Source organism: Protopterus annectens, chromosome 1.part0, assembly GCF_019279795.1.
Source record: "Protopterus annectens isolate FY-2018-M chromosome 1.part0, PAN1.0, whole genome shotgun sequence".
Lineage (NCBI taxonomy): Eukaryota > Metazoa > Chordata > Ceratodontiformes > Protopteridae > Protopterus > Protopterus annectens.
Genome location: NC_056725.1, coordinates 657,090,692 through 657,105,269, shown reverse-complemented (window position 1 = coordinate 657,105,269; position 14,578 = coordinate 657,090,692). Strand labels below are relative to the sequence as shown.

General features: G+C 43.5%; 1 protein-coding gene across 1 annotated transcript in view; it reads right to left on the bottom strand.

Moving 5' to 3' along the window:
- Positions 1–14,578, bottom strand: part of TULP4 (TUB like protein 4) — a gene marked incomplete in the record, with an annotated part of 1,525,147 nt that overhangs the window by 190,495 nt on the left and 1,320,074 nt on the right. The window contains 1 exon segment of the mRNA XM_044061979.1: positions 10,566–13,144. Coding sequence (XP_043917914.1) covers positions 10,566–13,144 — 2,579 coding nt within the window.

Genomic DNA, 14,578 nt, shown 5'->3' with positions numbered 1-14,578 from the left:
CAAAAGGAGGCAAAGTAAGTTTTCTAAAACATAATTAAGATCCCAGGCAGGGACCGGAGGGGTCCTTGGAGGCCGCAAATTCTTAGCCCCCCTCAAAAACTGCTTCACCAAAGGATGTGAAAAAACAGGAGGATCAGAACTGAAATGCGCAGAGATAGCAGAAGCATGAATCTTAATGGAAGAAAATGAAAGTCCCTTAGATAAAAGCTCCGAAAGGTAAAGCAAAATAGAGGAGAGATCAGGAACCTGAGGATTAGAACCTCGGTCCTGCATCCAAATAGAAAACCTCTTCCATTTAGAGGCATAAGATTTCCTAGTGCTTGGCCGTCTAGCCTCCAAAAGAACATCCAAAACTTGTTTGGGAAGACTAGAGGCAATCAAATTCCTTTGAAGAGCCAAGCTGCCAAGCAAAGGGTCTTGAGGTTGGAATGGAGTAACTGACCCTGATGCTGGGACAGAAGCGAAGGGTTCAGTGGAAGAATCCAAGGAGGCCCCGAGAACAGGAGCTTTAGAGTCGGATACCAAAACTGTCGAGGCCAATTTGGAGCAATCAAGATGAGGAACTTGGGCTTGTCCTGCTTTATCTTCAGTAGTACCCGAGGCAGTAGAGGAAGAGGAGGGAAGGCATATGCAGACAGACTTCTCCAACTGAAAGACAGGGCATCCACTCTCCATGCTGTTTTGTGGAAGGACCTGGTGCAAAAGCAAGGCAGCTGATGATTGAGATGGGATGCGAACAGATCTATCTGGGGACATCCCCAAACTGCAGCAATCCTTTTGAACAAGTTGGTGTCTAGCATCCATTCGTGAGGAACTGAAATGTTTCTGCTCAGGCTGTCTGCTAAAAGATTTTGTTTTCCTGGAATGAATTGAGCCTGGAGATGCAGATTCAAATTTAGAGCTGTGTCCCATAAACTCATAGCCAGTCTGCAAAGGGGGTAAGAATGAGATCCCCCCTGCTTGTTGATGTACTACATGACCGTGGTGTTGTCTGTGCGAATTAGCAGAGGCCCTGGTTGTAAAAGGTGCTTGAAGGCCAAAAGGGCATTTTGAACTGCCAACATCTCCTTCAGATTGATGTGCCAGTGAAGATGGTCCTTTGTCCAGGTTCCTTGCTGGCAATTGTCTAGAAAATGTGCTCCCCAAGCATAATCCGAGGCGTCCGTGGTTAGAATTTGAGTAGGTTGAGGGAGACGAAAAGGTTTTCCTTCGTTTAAAATGCATGCCCTGGACCACCAGAGGAACTCCTTCTGGAGGCAGGGGATCAGAGGAATCAGAATATCCAGATCGTGATAATGCTGTGACCATACACTTTTCAGATACCATTGAAGCTTTCTCATGTGAAGCCTTGCGTTTGGAATCAACAGAATGCAGGAAGCCATGTAGCCCAGAGCCTGCAGGAATTTCCTTGCAGTGAGCTGAGATAGAGTTGCCAAGGTGTTGAAAGTAGAAGCCAGCTGAGTTTGTTTTTCTGGAGTGAGGTAGGCCCTTTGTAAGGTTGTGTTTAAGAGGGCTCCCAAGAATACCATTTGTTGAGAAGGGATCAAATGTGACTTTTTTATGTTCACTGAGAATCCCAGTAAGAGAAGACGTTGAACGAAGTCTAGGTGTTGAAGCAGAAGATCTTTGCTGTCTGCCTGAATAAGGCAGTCGTCCAAATAGGGGTAAATCTGAATCCCCTGAAGTCTGCAGTAAGCCACTACTGGTGCCAGGCACTTGGTGAAGACTCTGGGCGCAGTAGATAAACCAAAGGGCAGAACAGCGAATTGAAAGTGCCTCGAACCTGCCTTGAACCTGAGGAATTTCCTGCGGTCTTGTCTGATAGGAATATGCAAATAGGCTTCCTTTAAGTCCAATGTCACCATCCAGGCGTCCTGAGAGAGCATTGGAAGTAACTGTTGCAGAGTGAGCATCTTGAACTTTGGAATTTCCAAAAAGGTGTTTAACACAGAAAGGTCCAGAATAGGTCTCCAAGAGTTTTGTTTTCTGGGAACCAGAAACAGCCTTGAATAAAATCCTTTTCCCATTTCCAAGAGTGGAACAGGCTCTATGGCTCTCATGGCCAGAAGAGCATCCACTTGAGTTAAGGCCTCTGACCATTGAAGTTTTGGCAGATCTGGCCAACCGTGAGTCCTTGGCAAAGTGTGAAAGTGGAACTTGTAACCTTTTAAAATCACATCTAATACCCATTTGTCCTGGGTAATATGAATCCAATTCCTGTAAAAAAGAGACAGTTTTCCTCCGAGAGGGGCGTCCAGGTAAAGAGGTCCTGAAGCCCAACCGAGAGTCATTGAGTTTGTTTTCTTTGAGATTGGGATCTGTCTTCTCCCCTTCTAGGTGAAGAAGCAGTCCATTGTCTAGATCTGTACGAGGTCTGGCCTTGACCACGGCCTCTGGAGCGTCTATATCTTCCCCTTTGAGGCCTGTCAGACGTGGGAAAGGACCAATTTTTAGTGGGCCAATTCCTGGAAAATCTAGGCGGCTGAACCTGCAAGAAATCTTTTACAGTCTGCATGGACTTTGCCTTTTCTTCCATCTTTTTAATAAGTACCTCAGCCTTAGAACCAAAAGAACATCATGTTGAACAGGGCATCTAATAACTTAGCCTTAACCTGTTCAGGCAAACTTTGTTCACGAAGCCAGGCATGTCTCCTAATCACAGTACCAGAGGCAGCAGCCCTGCAGGAAGCATCCAAAGCATCAAAACCACAATGTAAGCTATGCTTGTTAACCTGTTCAGTAGCATGCAAAACATCCTGAAGTTCCTTATCCTCTGCACAAGCAGGCGGAAGCAAGCTTTGCTTTAAAACAGACAAAAGAAATTGCTGGTATTTAAACATATGAAACTGGCAATTTAATGCCCTTACAGAAAGGGTAGCAGAAGTATATACCTTTTTGCCCCACCTGTCTAAAGCACGAGAATCCTTCTCAGAGGGAATAGGATTTTTAGAAGTAGCAACCTTAGCAGCCTTAGAACCCTGAGAAATAGTTTCAGGGTCTGCAGAAGGATTTTTAAATAGAAATAAATGAGAGTCAGGAACCCTATAAAATCTATCAGGCTTAGAAGGAGCAGGAGCCATGGAATCAGGATTCAAATTAGCCTCAGAAAAAGCATCATCCACAATGTCCAAAACAGGAGGGATAGCTAAAGGCCTATGCTGAGGAAGAAGAAGAAATTCTCTAAGCCTCTTTTTGGAAGCAGAATATTCCTGTCCTTCCCAATGAAAATGTTCCCTCATCTCATGCAAGGTTTCCCCAAAAGAAAAATCCTCAGGCGGAGAGGCCGAGGGCAAAGATTCCTCAGCATCCGAATCCTCATAAGGGGGGAAGGAATAGTCCTGATCAGAGGAAGAAACAGAAGAGACAGAGGCCTGGTCAGAAGAATCCAGAGTAACATCCTGTTGAGGCCTTTTCTCAGGAGGGGGGTGAGAACCCCTAATCATTGTAAGCAAGTCTTCAGCCATCCTCAATAATTGTTTTTGTGTCTTGTGAGTGGATTCAGAAGCAGCTTGAGCTGAAACTTTAGACTTAGAAGGAGTCTTTGTCTTTGCCTTTGCCTTTGAAATAGTATTGTGAGTAGGCCTGAAAACCCCCTCAGAAGCCGGTACCTGCATAGCGGTTCCGGACCCATCTGAAGGAGCGACGTCCGAAGGTCCTGCAGCAGTTAAAATAGTGGGCCTTGATGGCTCCCCATGGGAGTCCGTATCGGCCATCGGTTCAGAAGCGGCGGACGACAGGGGCTGCAAAAGCGCCTCACTGACGACAGCCGAACCGGACGCTGGCTCCAGCTGCAACGAGTCCTGTTTGGACCTCGGAGGCCTGTCTTTATCTTTGCGCTTCTTTTGAACTCCGGTAGTATCCGATGACATTCTGTAATTGAAGCGTCTGCCAAAATAATTTAAAGCCCAGTCGTACCTGCGTTTGATAGTACGAGAGTTGAACCTGGCACAGAACCAACAACAAGAAACGTCGTGGTCAGGGCCTAAGCAAGGTAGACAGTAAGAGTGGAAATCTTTATGAGGTATTTGTTTCCCACACGCTATACAATTATTAACTTTTTCTGACATCGGAGGAACAAGAAAAGATTCCCAACGGGGTACTTAGCTTTGAGAAGAGAAGTAACAACTTCGGACCGACAACAACCAAGAATGCTGTTCGAAAATCGCCAACCAACGTTTTGCGAGCTGCTTTCCACCGCACGGCAAGAAAGACTGGAGAAGATGGCGTCGGCTGAGGGCTATGTACCAAGGCGTACTGACGTCAGGATACTAGCTTTTACAGCCGACGCCGGACCCAGACTTTGGGATTCTGGCCGACCTCGGGCTGCCTGCCGGCAGGAGCACCCTACAGTTATGACTGCAACAGTGAAACACGAAGAACATTGAAGGCATTCTCAAAAAAAGGGGGAGGGGGAATAGTCCAGAACTCACTCTTGTACCCTGAAGAAATAATGTCCATCTGTCTGAGGGAACTCATGATTAACTGACCCTGTAGAGATGTAAACGACCTGGGAGAAGGAGAGGACTGGCTAAGGATGGGTTAAGGTCAAAGTGAGGGAAGGTGGCTTCCTGACTGAGTTATGGTTGGTCAGAGGGGCTGGTTATGCAAGTCTCAGAAGTTTCCCTGACTTGCTCCTCTTTTCACCTTGTCATTTTTGTTTTCTTAAAGCCCTTTTATACTTAGTCTGTTGGCCTCTGGTTTGGCATATGTAAAACAGCCAGTGTTTTAATGGGTAATTGTGACTGTACCTTAGTACTGACAGGTAGAGGAATTGCTTCACTGCTACTACTGTCTTATGGGTTTCATAGATGTTTACTAGGCTAATGACCACAAGGGCCTTTTTAAGCCTAGCCATGCATCACAAATCTCTGACAAGTTCTGATACCCTTGATAAGTGTAAGCATGGACCTGGGAAATGAACCATTTACAGGTTACCTGTTTGCATTAGAGACATAGGTGCCAAACCAGGGTTGAATTTCCATTTTGCCACCCAACTCTCCAAATTGCACTTGAATTGGGTTAGGGAGGAACTCTGGTTCACATGGATAGGGAGCCTGTTCCATAGACGGGGTAGTCTCTGGGATACATACCTATCTCTCCAGCAGGTCCTATTTATACCACAGGCAAGGTTTAAGTCTTTAGAATGGGTAATTCTGCAAATGTTTTGTGAATATGCAGGAGGTCCATCAGAGTGGGGTCTGACAATGCCCTGAATGCCAAGCAGAGATCTCCCCTCAAAAGCGTGTAGGAAACAGAATACAGGGACAGGGCCTTGAGGTTGTCTGCATAGGACATATTACTTATACCCTGTATTCTTTTAGTGAGGAACCTCTGTGGACCTTCCAGTTGTTGTATATGCTTGGTTACGTACATACCAAAGGGCGTACTGTACTCAATGATAGGTCTGATGAATGCCGAATATAGTGAAACAATGACTTCCTTGGACTTAGATGCCATATCTTTGTGTATAAGTTATACAACATAGAATGATTTCCTCACCACTGTAGACACGTGATGATCAAAGGCTAGATTACTATCTATGTGTGCCCTAAGTCCCTGACTACTGGGTCAACTCTAAGGTGTGTGTTGTCAATATGATAGTTACCAGAAATGGATGACTTCCCAAAGGATACTATTATGCATTTCTTGGCATTTAGTTTTAGTCCATGGCTCTGACACCAGTTATTTGTCTGTGTCACACCCTCCTGGAGTACATTTGTGTCAGTGTGAGATTCAATGACAGCTCCTAATTTGCAATCATCTGCAAATTTAGTCAGCCAGAGACAACTGACATTGGCCTTGACTTCTGAGAAGTAAATGCCAAAAAGGAGTGGTCCAAGGACTGATCCCTGTGGGACTCCACTTGTGACTGGCCTCTTTGTAGAGGTGAACTCCCCAATTCTAAATTCCTGGGTCCTATCTGTGAGCCAGTTGGCTATCCACCGGGTGGCTTACGGGTTTGTACCTAACCTCTTGAGTTTGTCAACAATGCCTGAGTGGGGTACTGCGTCAAATGCCTTGGCCAGGTCAAGGTGCAGAAGTCCACCAGGTTGAGTAGGCATGATATGCCCTTGACAAAATCAAACTGGGTTGGGTACAGTGTCTGGAGGTTTACTATATCTCTACTGATCATCTCCATGATAATTCTTTACATGGGTTTACACACAAGACTAGTGAGACTTATGGGTCTGTAGTTTCCAGGGTCTGTAGATGGCCCACCTTTGTGCAGAAGGATGACTGTTGCCTTTCTCCACTCATGAGGCATGAAGCCTATTTGAAGGCTACAGTTAAATAGTAATTCCAGAAGCCCTGATAGGTCATGTCTCATGCTATTTAGAAGGCATCCTGGGATATTGTCTGGGCCCATTGATGCAGTGTTCCTGGTTTTAGAGAGAGCATTAAGGACCTGCTCCCTAGTGATAGTAGGGGTAGTTATACTTGATGATATTTCCTGAGGGAAGGTTGTGGGGGAGAGAGCAGTAACATTGGAGCTGAAATTATCAGCCAAGAGATTTGCTATATCTTCTGGCTTGGTATAGGTGGCTCCATTTACAATAAGCTCTGCACACAATTGTGTATTGCCTTTGAGGTTGTGGACATAGCTAAAAAGAATGCTTTGTGGTTGTTCTTGGCCTGGGAGGCCAAACTTACATCAAATTTGGCTTTGGTAGACTTTATTTGTCCTCTGAGTTGTTTGTTTAGTTTGATGAGTGCTTTTATCCTTCTGGTTGCTGCACCTCTTACTTTCTAAAGATCTCCTGGATTGCAGGCCCAAAGAAAATATATTTTTTATCAAGAACAGCAGTAAACAGTTGCCTTGTGATATCATCAGGTAGCGGCTCTGTTCTTAACCGTGTATGCCTATATATTACAATGCTGTCCTGAAAGCCATGTCCATGTTATCATAGCTGCATTTACCAGAACACTTACCCATCTTTTGAGTGTTGGCCAGCTGGCACATCCGCACTGCATTTTTATGGTCTCATCATTGTTTCTCCATTGCTAGACCCTCCACTTGTTTGAAGATTTCAGCTTGGCACTCTGCCATGTATGTTAGCAACTGACAGCCTTGAAGGCCAAGGTGGCCAAAGTATAGTCCTTCTTTCTAAATCGAGGTAAGATTCTACTATCCTTGTCATTAAAGAGAGTCCTGACTCTTGGCACTAACTTTGACCCATTAGCAGTCTCCAGGAAAATGACAGTGGGATCTGCCATCATGTAAACATCTTCAAAATGTATCAAAAAACAGTGGGACTGCCAAAGCCTTTAGTTCTTTCAAACCTAAAAGGTCAAAAATATATTTTTAAAGTCTCTGACATTTCAAGAGATTCACATTTAAAATGCTCTCTCATAAGGCTGAACGCATCCTTGAATGAAAGGTGCTCCAGAGAAGATGAGAGGATCCTGAAGAAATTGTTTCTTAGTTAACTGAATTACATCAAAGGGGGAAAAGACAACTAAGAAGCACAGATCAGGTCACAGTCATTTATTTTAGAAGTAACATGACTCTCTGGAATGTGAAGAAACCCTCTTCCTTTTAGAAGGATGAAAGAAACTGAGGTTCCCTGCAGCAAGTGCTGCTATGGGGCAAACAATTCCTCTGTCAACCTTATGAAGTCCTCTATGGGTAGGCCTGATTGAGGCAGGGGAGCATGGGAAGGTTAGCAAGGTGAGCACTGGTCACTGCTCATAGAAACAGACAAAGCATCAGGAGAAATGTACCTGCAAGTAGTATGGCCTACCCTATGGGCCTTTTTTTTGCATATACATTATGGTGTTCAGGTCTTTCTTTAGGCTGGGGTTCATACACAAGATGTGTCGGAATACCTAAATTCATATTGCCTGCCTGTGTCTCCACTTCCATGTGACAGTCTGACACTCTGGCAAACGTCAGTTTAGGTTCTGACATACCTGGTATCAGGTACATGGTCCAGGAAGACATGTTATCAGCTGCCAGCATTCCACCTGCAAAGAGGGCAGACAAAGCGGAGGCTGTGACACTGTCTCACTGCATCAGTGCTCCTTGGGCCTACGGACAACTCTTTTTCATCTTTCTTGAGGGTCCTTCTTTTCTGTACTTCCTTCAAACATCTTTTTTGTGCACCTTCTTAGAAGGTAAGGTCCACCGATTTGTTCCATTGCCTACAACTTCTTCAGAGTCAACAATGAGAAGGATGGTCTTTATCTATTGTTTTGATCTTTAATTGTAGATCTAACATCCAACCATAATGAGGGATTCCCCCCAAAGAGAATAAGCATTGTGAATGTAAGTCTTTATGGAGGATTTGGTGCCTGCAACTGGAAAGGTTCTTCAGGTCTGCATGTAGCATGCCCCAGGATAAAGGTTCAGACTCCCTATATAGTTACAATAATCAGAACAGACGTTTTGAAAACAAGATTTAACCAACGGTGCACTTACCACTCGGAGATTCAAAAGAAGCAAAACTGTGGTACTGAGCCTAGACAAAGTGATGCCTTAGCTTTCTCACCAAAAGCTGCATATATGTGCAGCAAAAATGAAATGAATATGGCATGGGCCACACTCCATCTCATGTTGGAAGGCATGTGTGCATTCTCACACTGGACAGCAGTCTGCTCATGCCAAAACATTTGCAAAACTTTGGGAGTCAGGCCTGTTGAATGGATATCAACCTGCAGCCAATTTCAATTTGTCAGGAATTTTACTTCAAAAGTGATCTATATGAAGTAATACAGGTTCTTAGCCAAGTACTATGCTAGCTGCACTTGTGAGCCATTTTAAGCCTAAGTCATTTCCTTTACAAAGGTGATAAACTGTATACCTTGTTCTGTGAGACAGACATCTTAACCATTATGCCAAAGTCCAACCCTGTTGGGAGGGACACCGTGCATAGACCAAAGGCGGTGTGCTTTTTTGAATGTTGGAGCCTGATACTCTTAACAGTCACATGAGGGCTAAGAAGAATGCAATTAAATGTCCCACCCACTGCAGAGGTTTCCCAAATACAAGATCAGAATTACTGCTCCATGTAAAATTGGACAGGGATCAAAAGGCAGCATGACATTATCAGGGATGCAAACCTGTGGGTGCACTGTGAAAGCAGCAAACAAAATACTTACTCCAAATGTTTGTGTGAGAAAAAGGGAGGATGGAATAAAGATAAGTGGCCCCCTGTTTTCATGCCCGAACTAATAAAGAAATAGGATTTCTCTTATTTCACATTTAAAGCATGTTTTTGCAGTTTCCTAGTTCATAACATTACTGCAATATGCAATACTTACAATTCACACTGGGACACCTACAATCTTAGAAATTATATTAAAAGCTTTCTACAAATTTCTGAGGATGCATGATACAAGTACAGTGATGTACCAGAGGTTATGAGGTTATTCTGGATTAACACACATCTTGCTTGTTGGGAAAGGCACTTGCGAACTTGCTCTCAGCAAGACAACAGAAGGTGGATGATTAATGTGATTAACTACCAAACAGCCCATGTTCTGCTCTAGTTGTTTTCACATGAGTAACACAAGGCGTAACAAAATATATTCATACTTATCATTAACCTGCAAAGTGAACAAATATTTTTTCCCAGTCTTTATTACTGGTTTTATATCCACTTCTTGTGTGAATTAACTACTGTGATGCCTAATAAAATAATAAAATGTCACACTGAAATCTTTCTCTGAGGACTTCCTGTTTTTGTCTTCACAGACACACACACACACACACACACACACACACACACACACACACACACACACACACACACACACACACACACACACACACGTGTGCTCACGCGAGCAGACAAATGTTCTTACCTTTGCCCCCACTTGTACTTAAATAACACAACTAGCAACAGTAACTAAAACAATGCATATTTAGATAATGCATAGTACACAGTTCGTACTGATTGTGTCCTGCCTAAAATTTGTGCTCCAGTGTTAATTTATATCCACCACAATTAATCATTAGATAGCTTCATCTTGATTCATAAAGTAACTGTTCTGTTCGTAAGTGGACTGTGGCAATAGATGGTGTCACAGATTACAGTGGTTTGTCAAATAGTGCAACAAGAAATATTTTACTAAAGCCCCACACCACATCTTCTAGTCCATGTACAGTGGATGTAATGAACATGTGATGCCGAACTCCTGTTTTACAAACTCTGTAAGACAATACAGCCTGCATAAAAACTTATGCAAAATGCCAAAACTGAGGAAACTGTTGCAACTTAAACCTAATGCACAAAGGGTCTTGGTGCAGATCAGGAAGGTGAGATGTATACAATGCATCTGATATAATTCTGCATCGGATTTTGTACAACTGCAAATGGTCTGAAATTGTACAAATATAATATGCAGCAAAGTTTTACAAAGTGTCACAACATGTATGGCCTGATATACTTCTACTGAAATAGCCTTTGAAATGTTTATAAAGAATTAGAAAACAATGTGCTTACAAGACCTAAAATGTGATTATCCTAACATCCATCTGTTAAGTCTTACAATTTTAAGCCAAGTCATAAACTTAATTCAATCCCCTCCAAAGGAAAAAAAAAACAATGAGTGAATTAGCTTACCTGTCTGCCTTCTAGTTCAATCTGAAAGTTTTTTGCAGATTCTTGTGTTACTCGCCCTCCAAAGTCTAGCTGATACACTTGTGTAGCTTCATTCCACAGCGGCTGTTTGTTAGCCATCACATACACAAATCCTTGACTACCCAGCCTACCATCCTCCTTCTCATTGTTTTTCCGACATCTGAACTCATCCAGGTCATTTGCTGTCCTCATATTCCTTTTGGTTTTCCAACCTTTCTTACTACTCTGACTCTGGTTCATAAGTTCATCTCCACTAATAAAAAGTTCTGGTTCACTTTCTGAGCTGTCCTGAAACTCGTTTGTTTTGTTCAGTTTTTTTGACTTCAGCTGGTCTTTTTGGCTTTTGATTTTTTTCTTTTCTCTCCCTAGTCTAGGACTGGAGATGAGAGAGTTGAAGTCTGTTAGAGTTCTTGCTTCTTTTTTGACTTTTCCTTCAGTAATAGCTTGCACATTGCCTTCCTCTGCTCTACTGTCCAAACGCTTCCTGTTTTTTTTGACAAACTTATCTGACCGATGTGGAATTGGACTTTCTGTTAGTGAAAGTACCTCCTGGTAGTTGTCTGAGGTTTCTGCAGAGGCTTCTGTGCCAGCATGCCCCTGAACTTCTGTGGAGGGTGGGGACATAACTGACTTTTCCACAAGCATATGTGACTTGGAGGGTAAAGTTCCTTGTGAATTCTGCATAGGAGGACAAGCATTATAGGAATTCCACGGGTGCAAAGCAACTGGTGGCAACTGCAAGCTAGAACAAGTACTACTACCTGGGTACATTGATGGTAAAGGACAACATGCAAGATTAGGTGGGTATCCAGGTTGCAAAACAACAGCTGCCTCTGGTTGAGCAAATTGCAATGGGGCCACTGCTTCTTTGGGGGAGCATGGTGGTTGTAGTCCTTGAAGAGGAGGTCCATTGTAATTGCCTGGATAGGAAACTCCTATCCCAAAGTTTGTCTGAAAAGAAGCACTAGGACTTGTTGGGGATTTTGGTGAATGGAATGGCACTCGAGACATATCTAAGTGCTGTGCCTGATTAAGTATTAGAGGAGGAGGTTTATGAAAGCTGGGTACAGAACTCTGAATAGTCCTTTCTTGAGGGACCCATATCTCCTCACTTGACACTGGATCCCAATGATATGGAGGTGGCCGCTTCACGTTTACTCCTGCTTCACTTACAGTCATATGTCTCATGGACTTCTCTACCTGACAGTGTTGCGAAAGTGCTTCATCTTCAGTAAATGCAGAATTAATGTACTCAGTCCGGTCACGACACCTATCAGGAGGACTCAGTAAATTGTAGGATGATTGGGATGTCAAGGGAGAGGTACTTGCAGAATGAACAATAACAGTGCTGTGCTGAGAACTTCCACCAGCAGCCACATCAGGCCGAACACCTGCAACTGCAGAAGTGCCACTACTACTACTTCCACCAGTGTTACTGCCACATGCGGCATTGCTGCTACCATTGCTACTATTGTTACTACTGCTGCACTGGCTACAAGTGTATAATGCTGCTGGTGTCCGCAGAGGGTACTGTGCCGCCACAATGCTACTCTTCGGTTTGGGGACTCGTGGAAGTGTACCTCTCTGACTGTCTACCATCTGTGACATTTTAAGAGTTGCTTCTCTGCTGTTTCTTCTCAAAGTTGCATGAATAAGGCTGCTGTCTATCCTCTGATGTCTGCTTTGGTTAGCAACATCGGGATATGGTGGTGGATCTCCATTTGGTACAGAATATCGAGGAACTGTTAATCTGTTGAGGGTTGCAGTAGCATATGGCTTGTGTCCCTTTTTGTTTTCTAAATTAGACAGCCGCAGTGAGGAAGTTCCAGGCCCTGGTAAGGTGAACATGTTCTGGTTACACATTGCCCTTGTTCGAGGTCGACACACCTCCTCTACATTCCCAATACTATCAAAAGTTGTTATCCTTTCATAGCCAAGTGGAGTCTGAAACTGCCCTGCAGGATAAAGAGGAAAATCAGCCTTTTTCAAACAGAGGTCCACAGGTGGAGGAGGCGGGGGTGGAGGCGGAGGTGGAGGAGGAGGAGATGTTGCTACAGCAGCTACTGGGATAGTACCAGGGTAAGGAGGTGGAGGGTTCATTTTAATTTGGATTTCTGGACCAGCACTGAAGACAAGGGCATCTCCTTCTGCTAACTGAGGAACAGCACGCAATGTTTTAGGTTTTGGTATATGGTCATGGTCCCTTTCAACATGTTCCACTGCAGGCATTTGAACTGGCCCTTGGGATGAATGGGATACTTGAGATGGTGCAGTCACAATGCGTCCCATTTCCACTCCTCCAAAAATTATTTGACCTGGACTAGAATACCTGTTAGGGACAGGAAACTGACTTGTACCATCTGTGCTGTGATCTGCTGTTCCCCCTACTGCTGTCTGATTGGTTAGTACATCCAGCTGTACATTCTGATTGGCTAGCAAAGACTGAACTAGCCCTATACTCTGTGTGGGAGACATAGCCTGAGCTGAGCTATGTATTGGAGCAATTGGAATATTCACAGTGCAGGGTGGATTATTCTCAGGAACTCCAGATGCCCCAGTTACTAAAAACAAAAGGAAAAAAAAAGTGCAACATTAAGAACAGTGCAAAAGTCTCAAACGCACAGGGAATCAATAACATCTTTCAATTAATTTTTCTTTAATCTTAATCTGCCAACAATTTAATTCTTACTATAAAAGACAAAAGTAACATAAAGACAGAATCTGACAGCAGACAATGGATTTCTGGCCCACCTTCATCCACATCTTAAGGGGAAATTTGCAAAGCCTAGTTAACAAGCACACTGCTTCTTCCTAACATCCTCCTCCAACAACCACATGCCTTTGCCTTGCCATTGGCAAATACTCTGCCATTTTCTCACCCCTCTTTGTACAATAAATGGACACATACTCCCATTACATATAAGCCATCACATTTGTGCTTTTAAGTTGTTTCTTCTTATTTTTTCCCCTTTTGAAGTGTATTTTCCCTTCTGAGAAACCTTTTATTTACTTGTTATTGTTTGTTTGTTAATCATGTAAAGGAGCTCAGGTGAATCAGCTCAGCCAAAACCTCATTTTTAGTCATGACTCAAGGTAACTGCATTTCTTGAGGAATTTTTTTTCTACTGAACTCATCTGTGTGCCCATATTCAGCATAATCCAACACAGTACAGCAGAAACATTAATACAGCTGATAAAAACAAACTGCTGGCTGGCTTCATGATGCACACTGATAAAGCCCTGACTTGATGACCCGAGATTCAATTACTGACCTGAGCGCTGAAGGAGATGGTGCGAGTGAAAGTGACAGGTCGATGCCAGCTCACAGTCCTGGTTCAGGGTTGTACTAACAAATGCAGTACAAAGACTGAATGAATAACCACCAATCAGCGCATATAAGATGTAGTGATCAGTCAGTAATCCAAAGAAGTGTGTATGCTGAAGGGGGCCTGCCATGTGGGACTTCTGCTTATTCAGACTACCAGATTAGTGACGGGAGGGGCAAGGTGCACTCACAAGCTTATGCGTTCTTACCAAGTGTGTACACTGTCTTGGAGCTGATGCACTTTTTCACTACCTAAATATGATGATTATCTGTCATGCCTCCAGCAATCAAGTTGCAATCGGCAGGCAGGATCAGTACCCTATCAGCTTATACAATCTTGCCTGAAGATCCTTGGTCCACTTCTCTATCATAGTAAGACTGCCTCATTTAGTGACAAGGCATTTGTAGCAATTTTGAAGCAGGCCTTGGTTATGCCAGTCCTCATAAAGGCTGGGTTAGATCCTGATGATTTGAACAATTACAGATCTTCCTTACACCTACCATGTGTGGGTAAAGTTCTTCAGAAGATAGTATATGTACAACTGGACTCTTGTGTATAAAAAAAAACAAACATCTAAGTTCCATTCCAATCCATTTTATGAACCAGACCTAGCACAACAGCCAACGCTAGTATCTTTAATGACATCCTAATAGCAAGGGATAGAGCCAT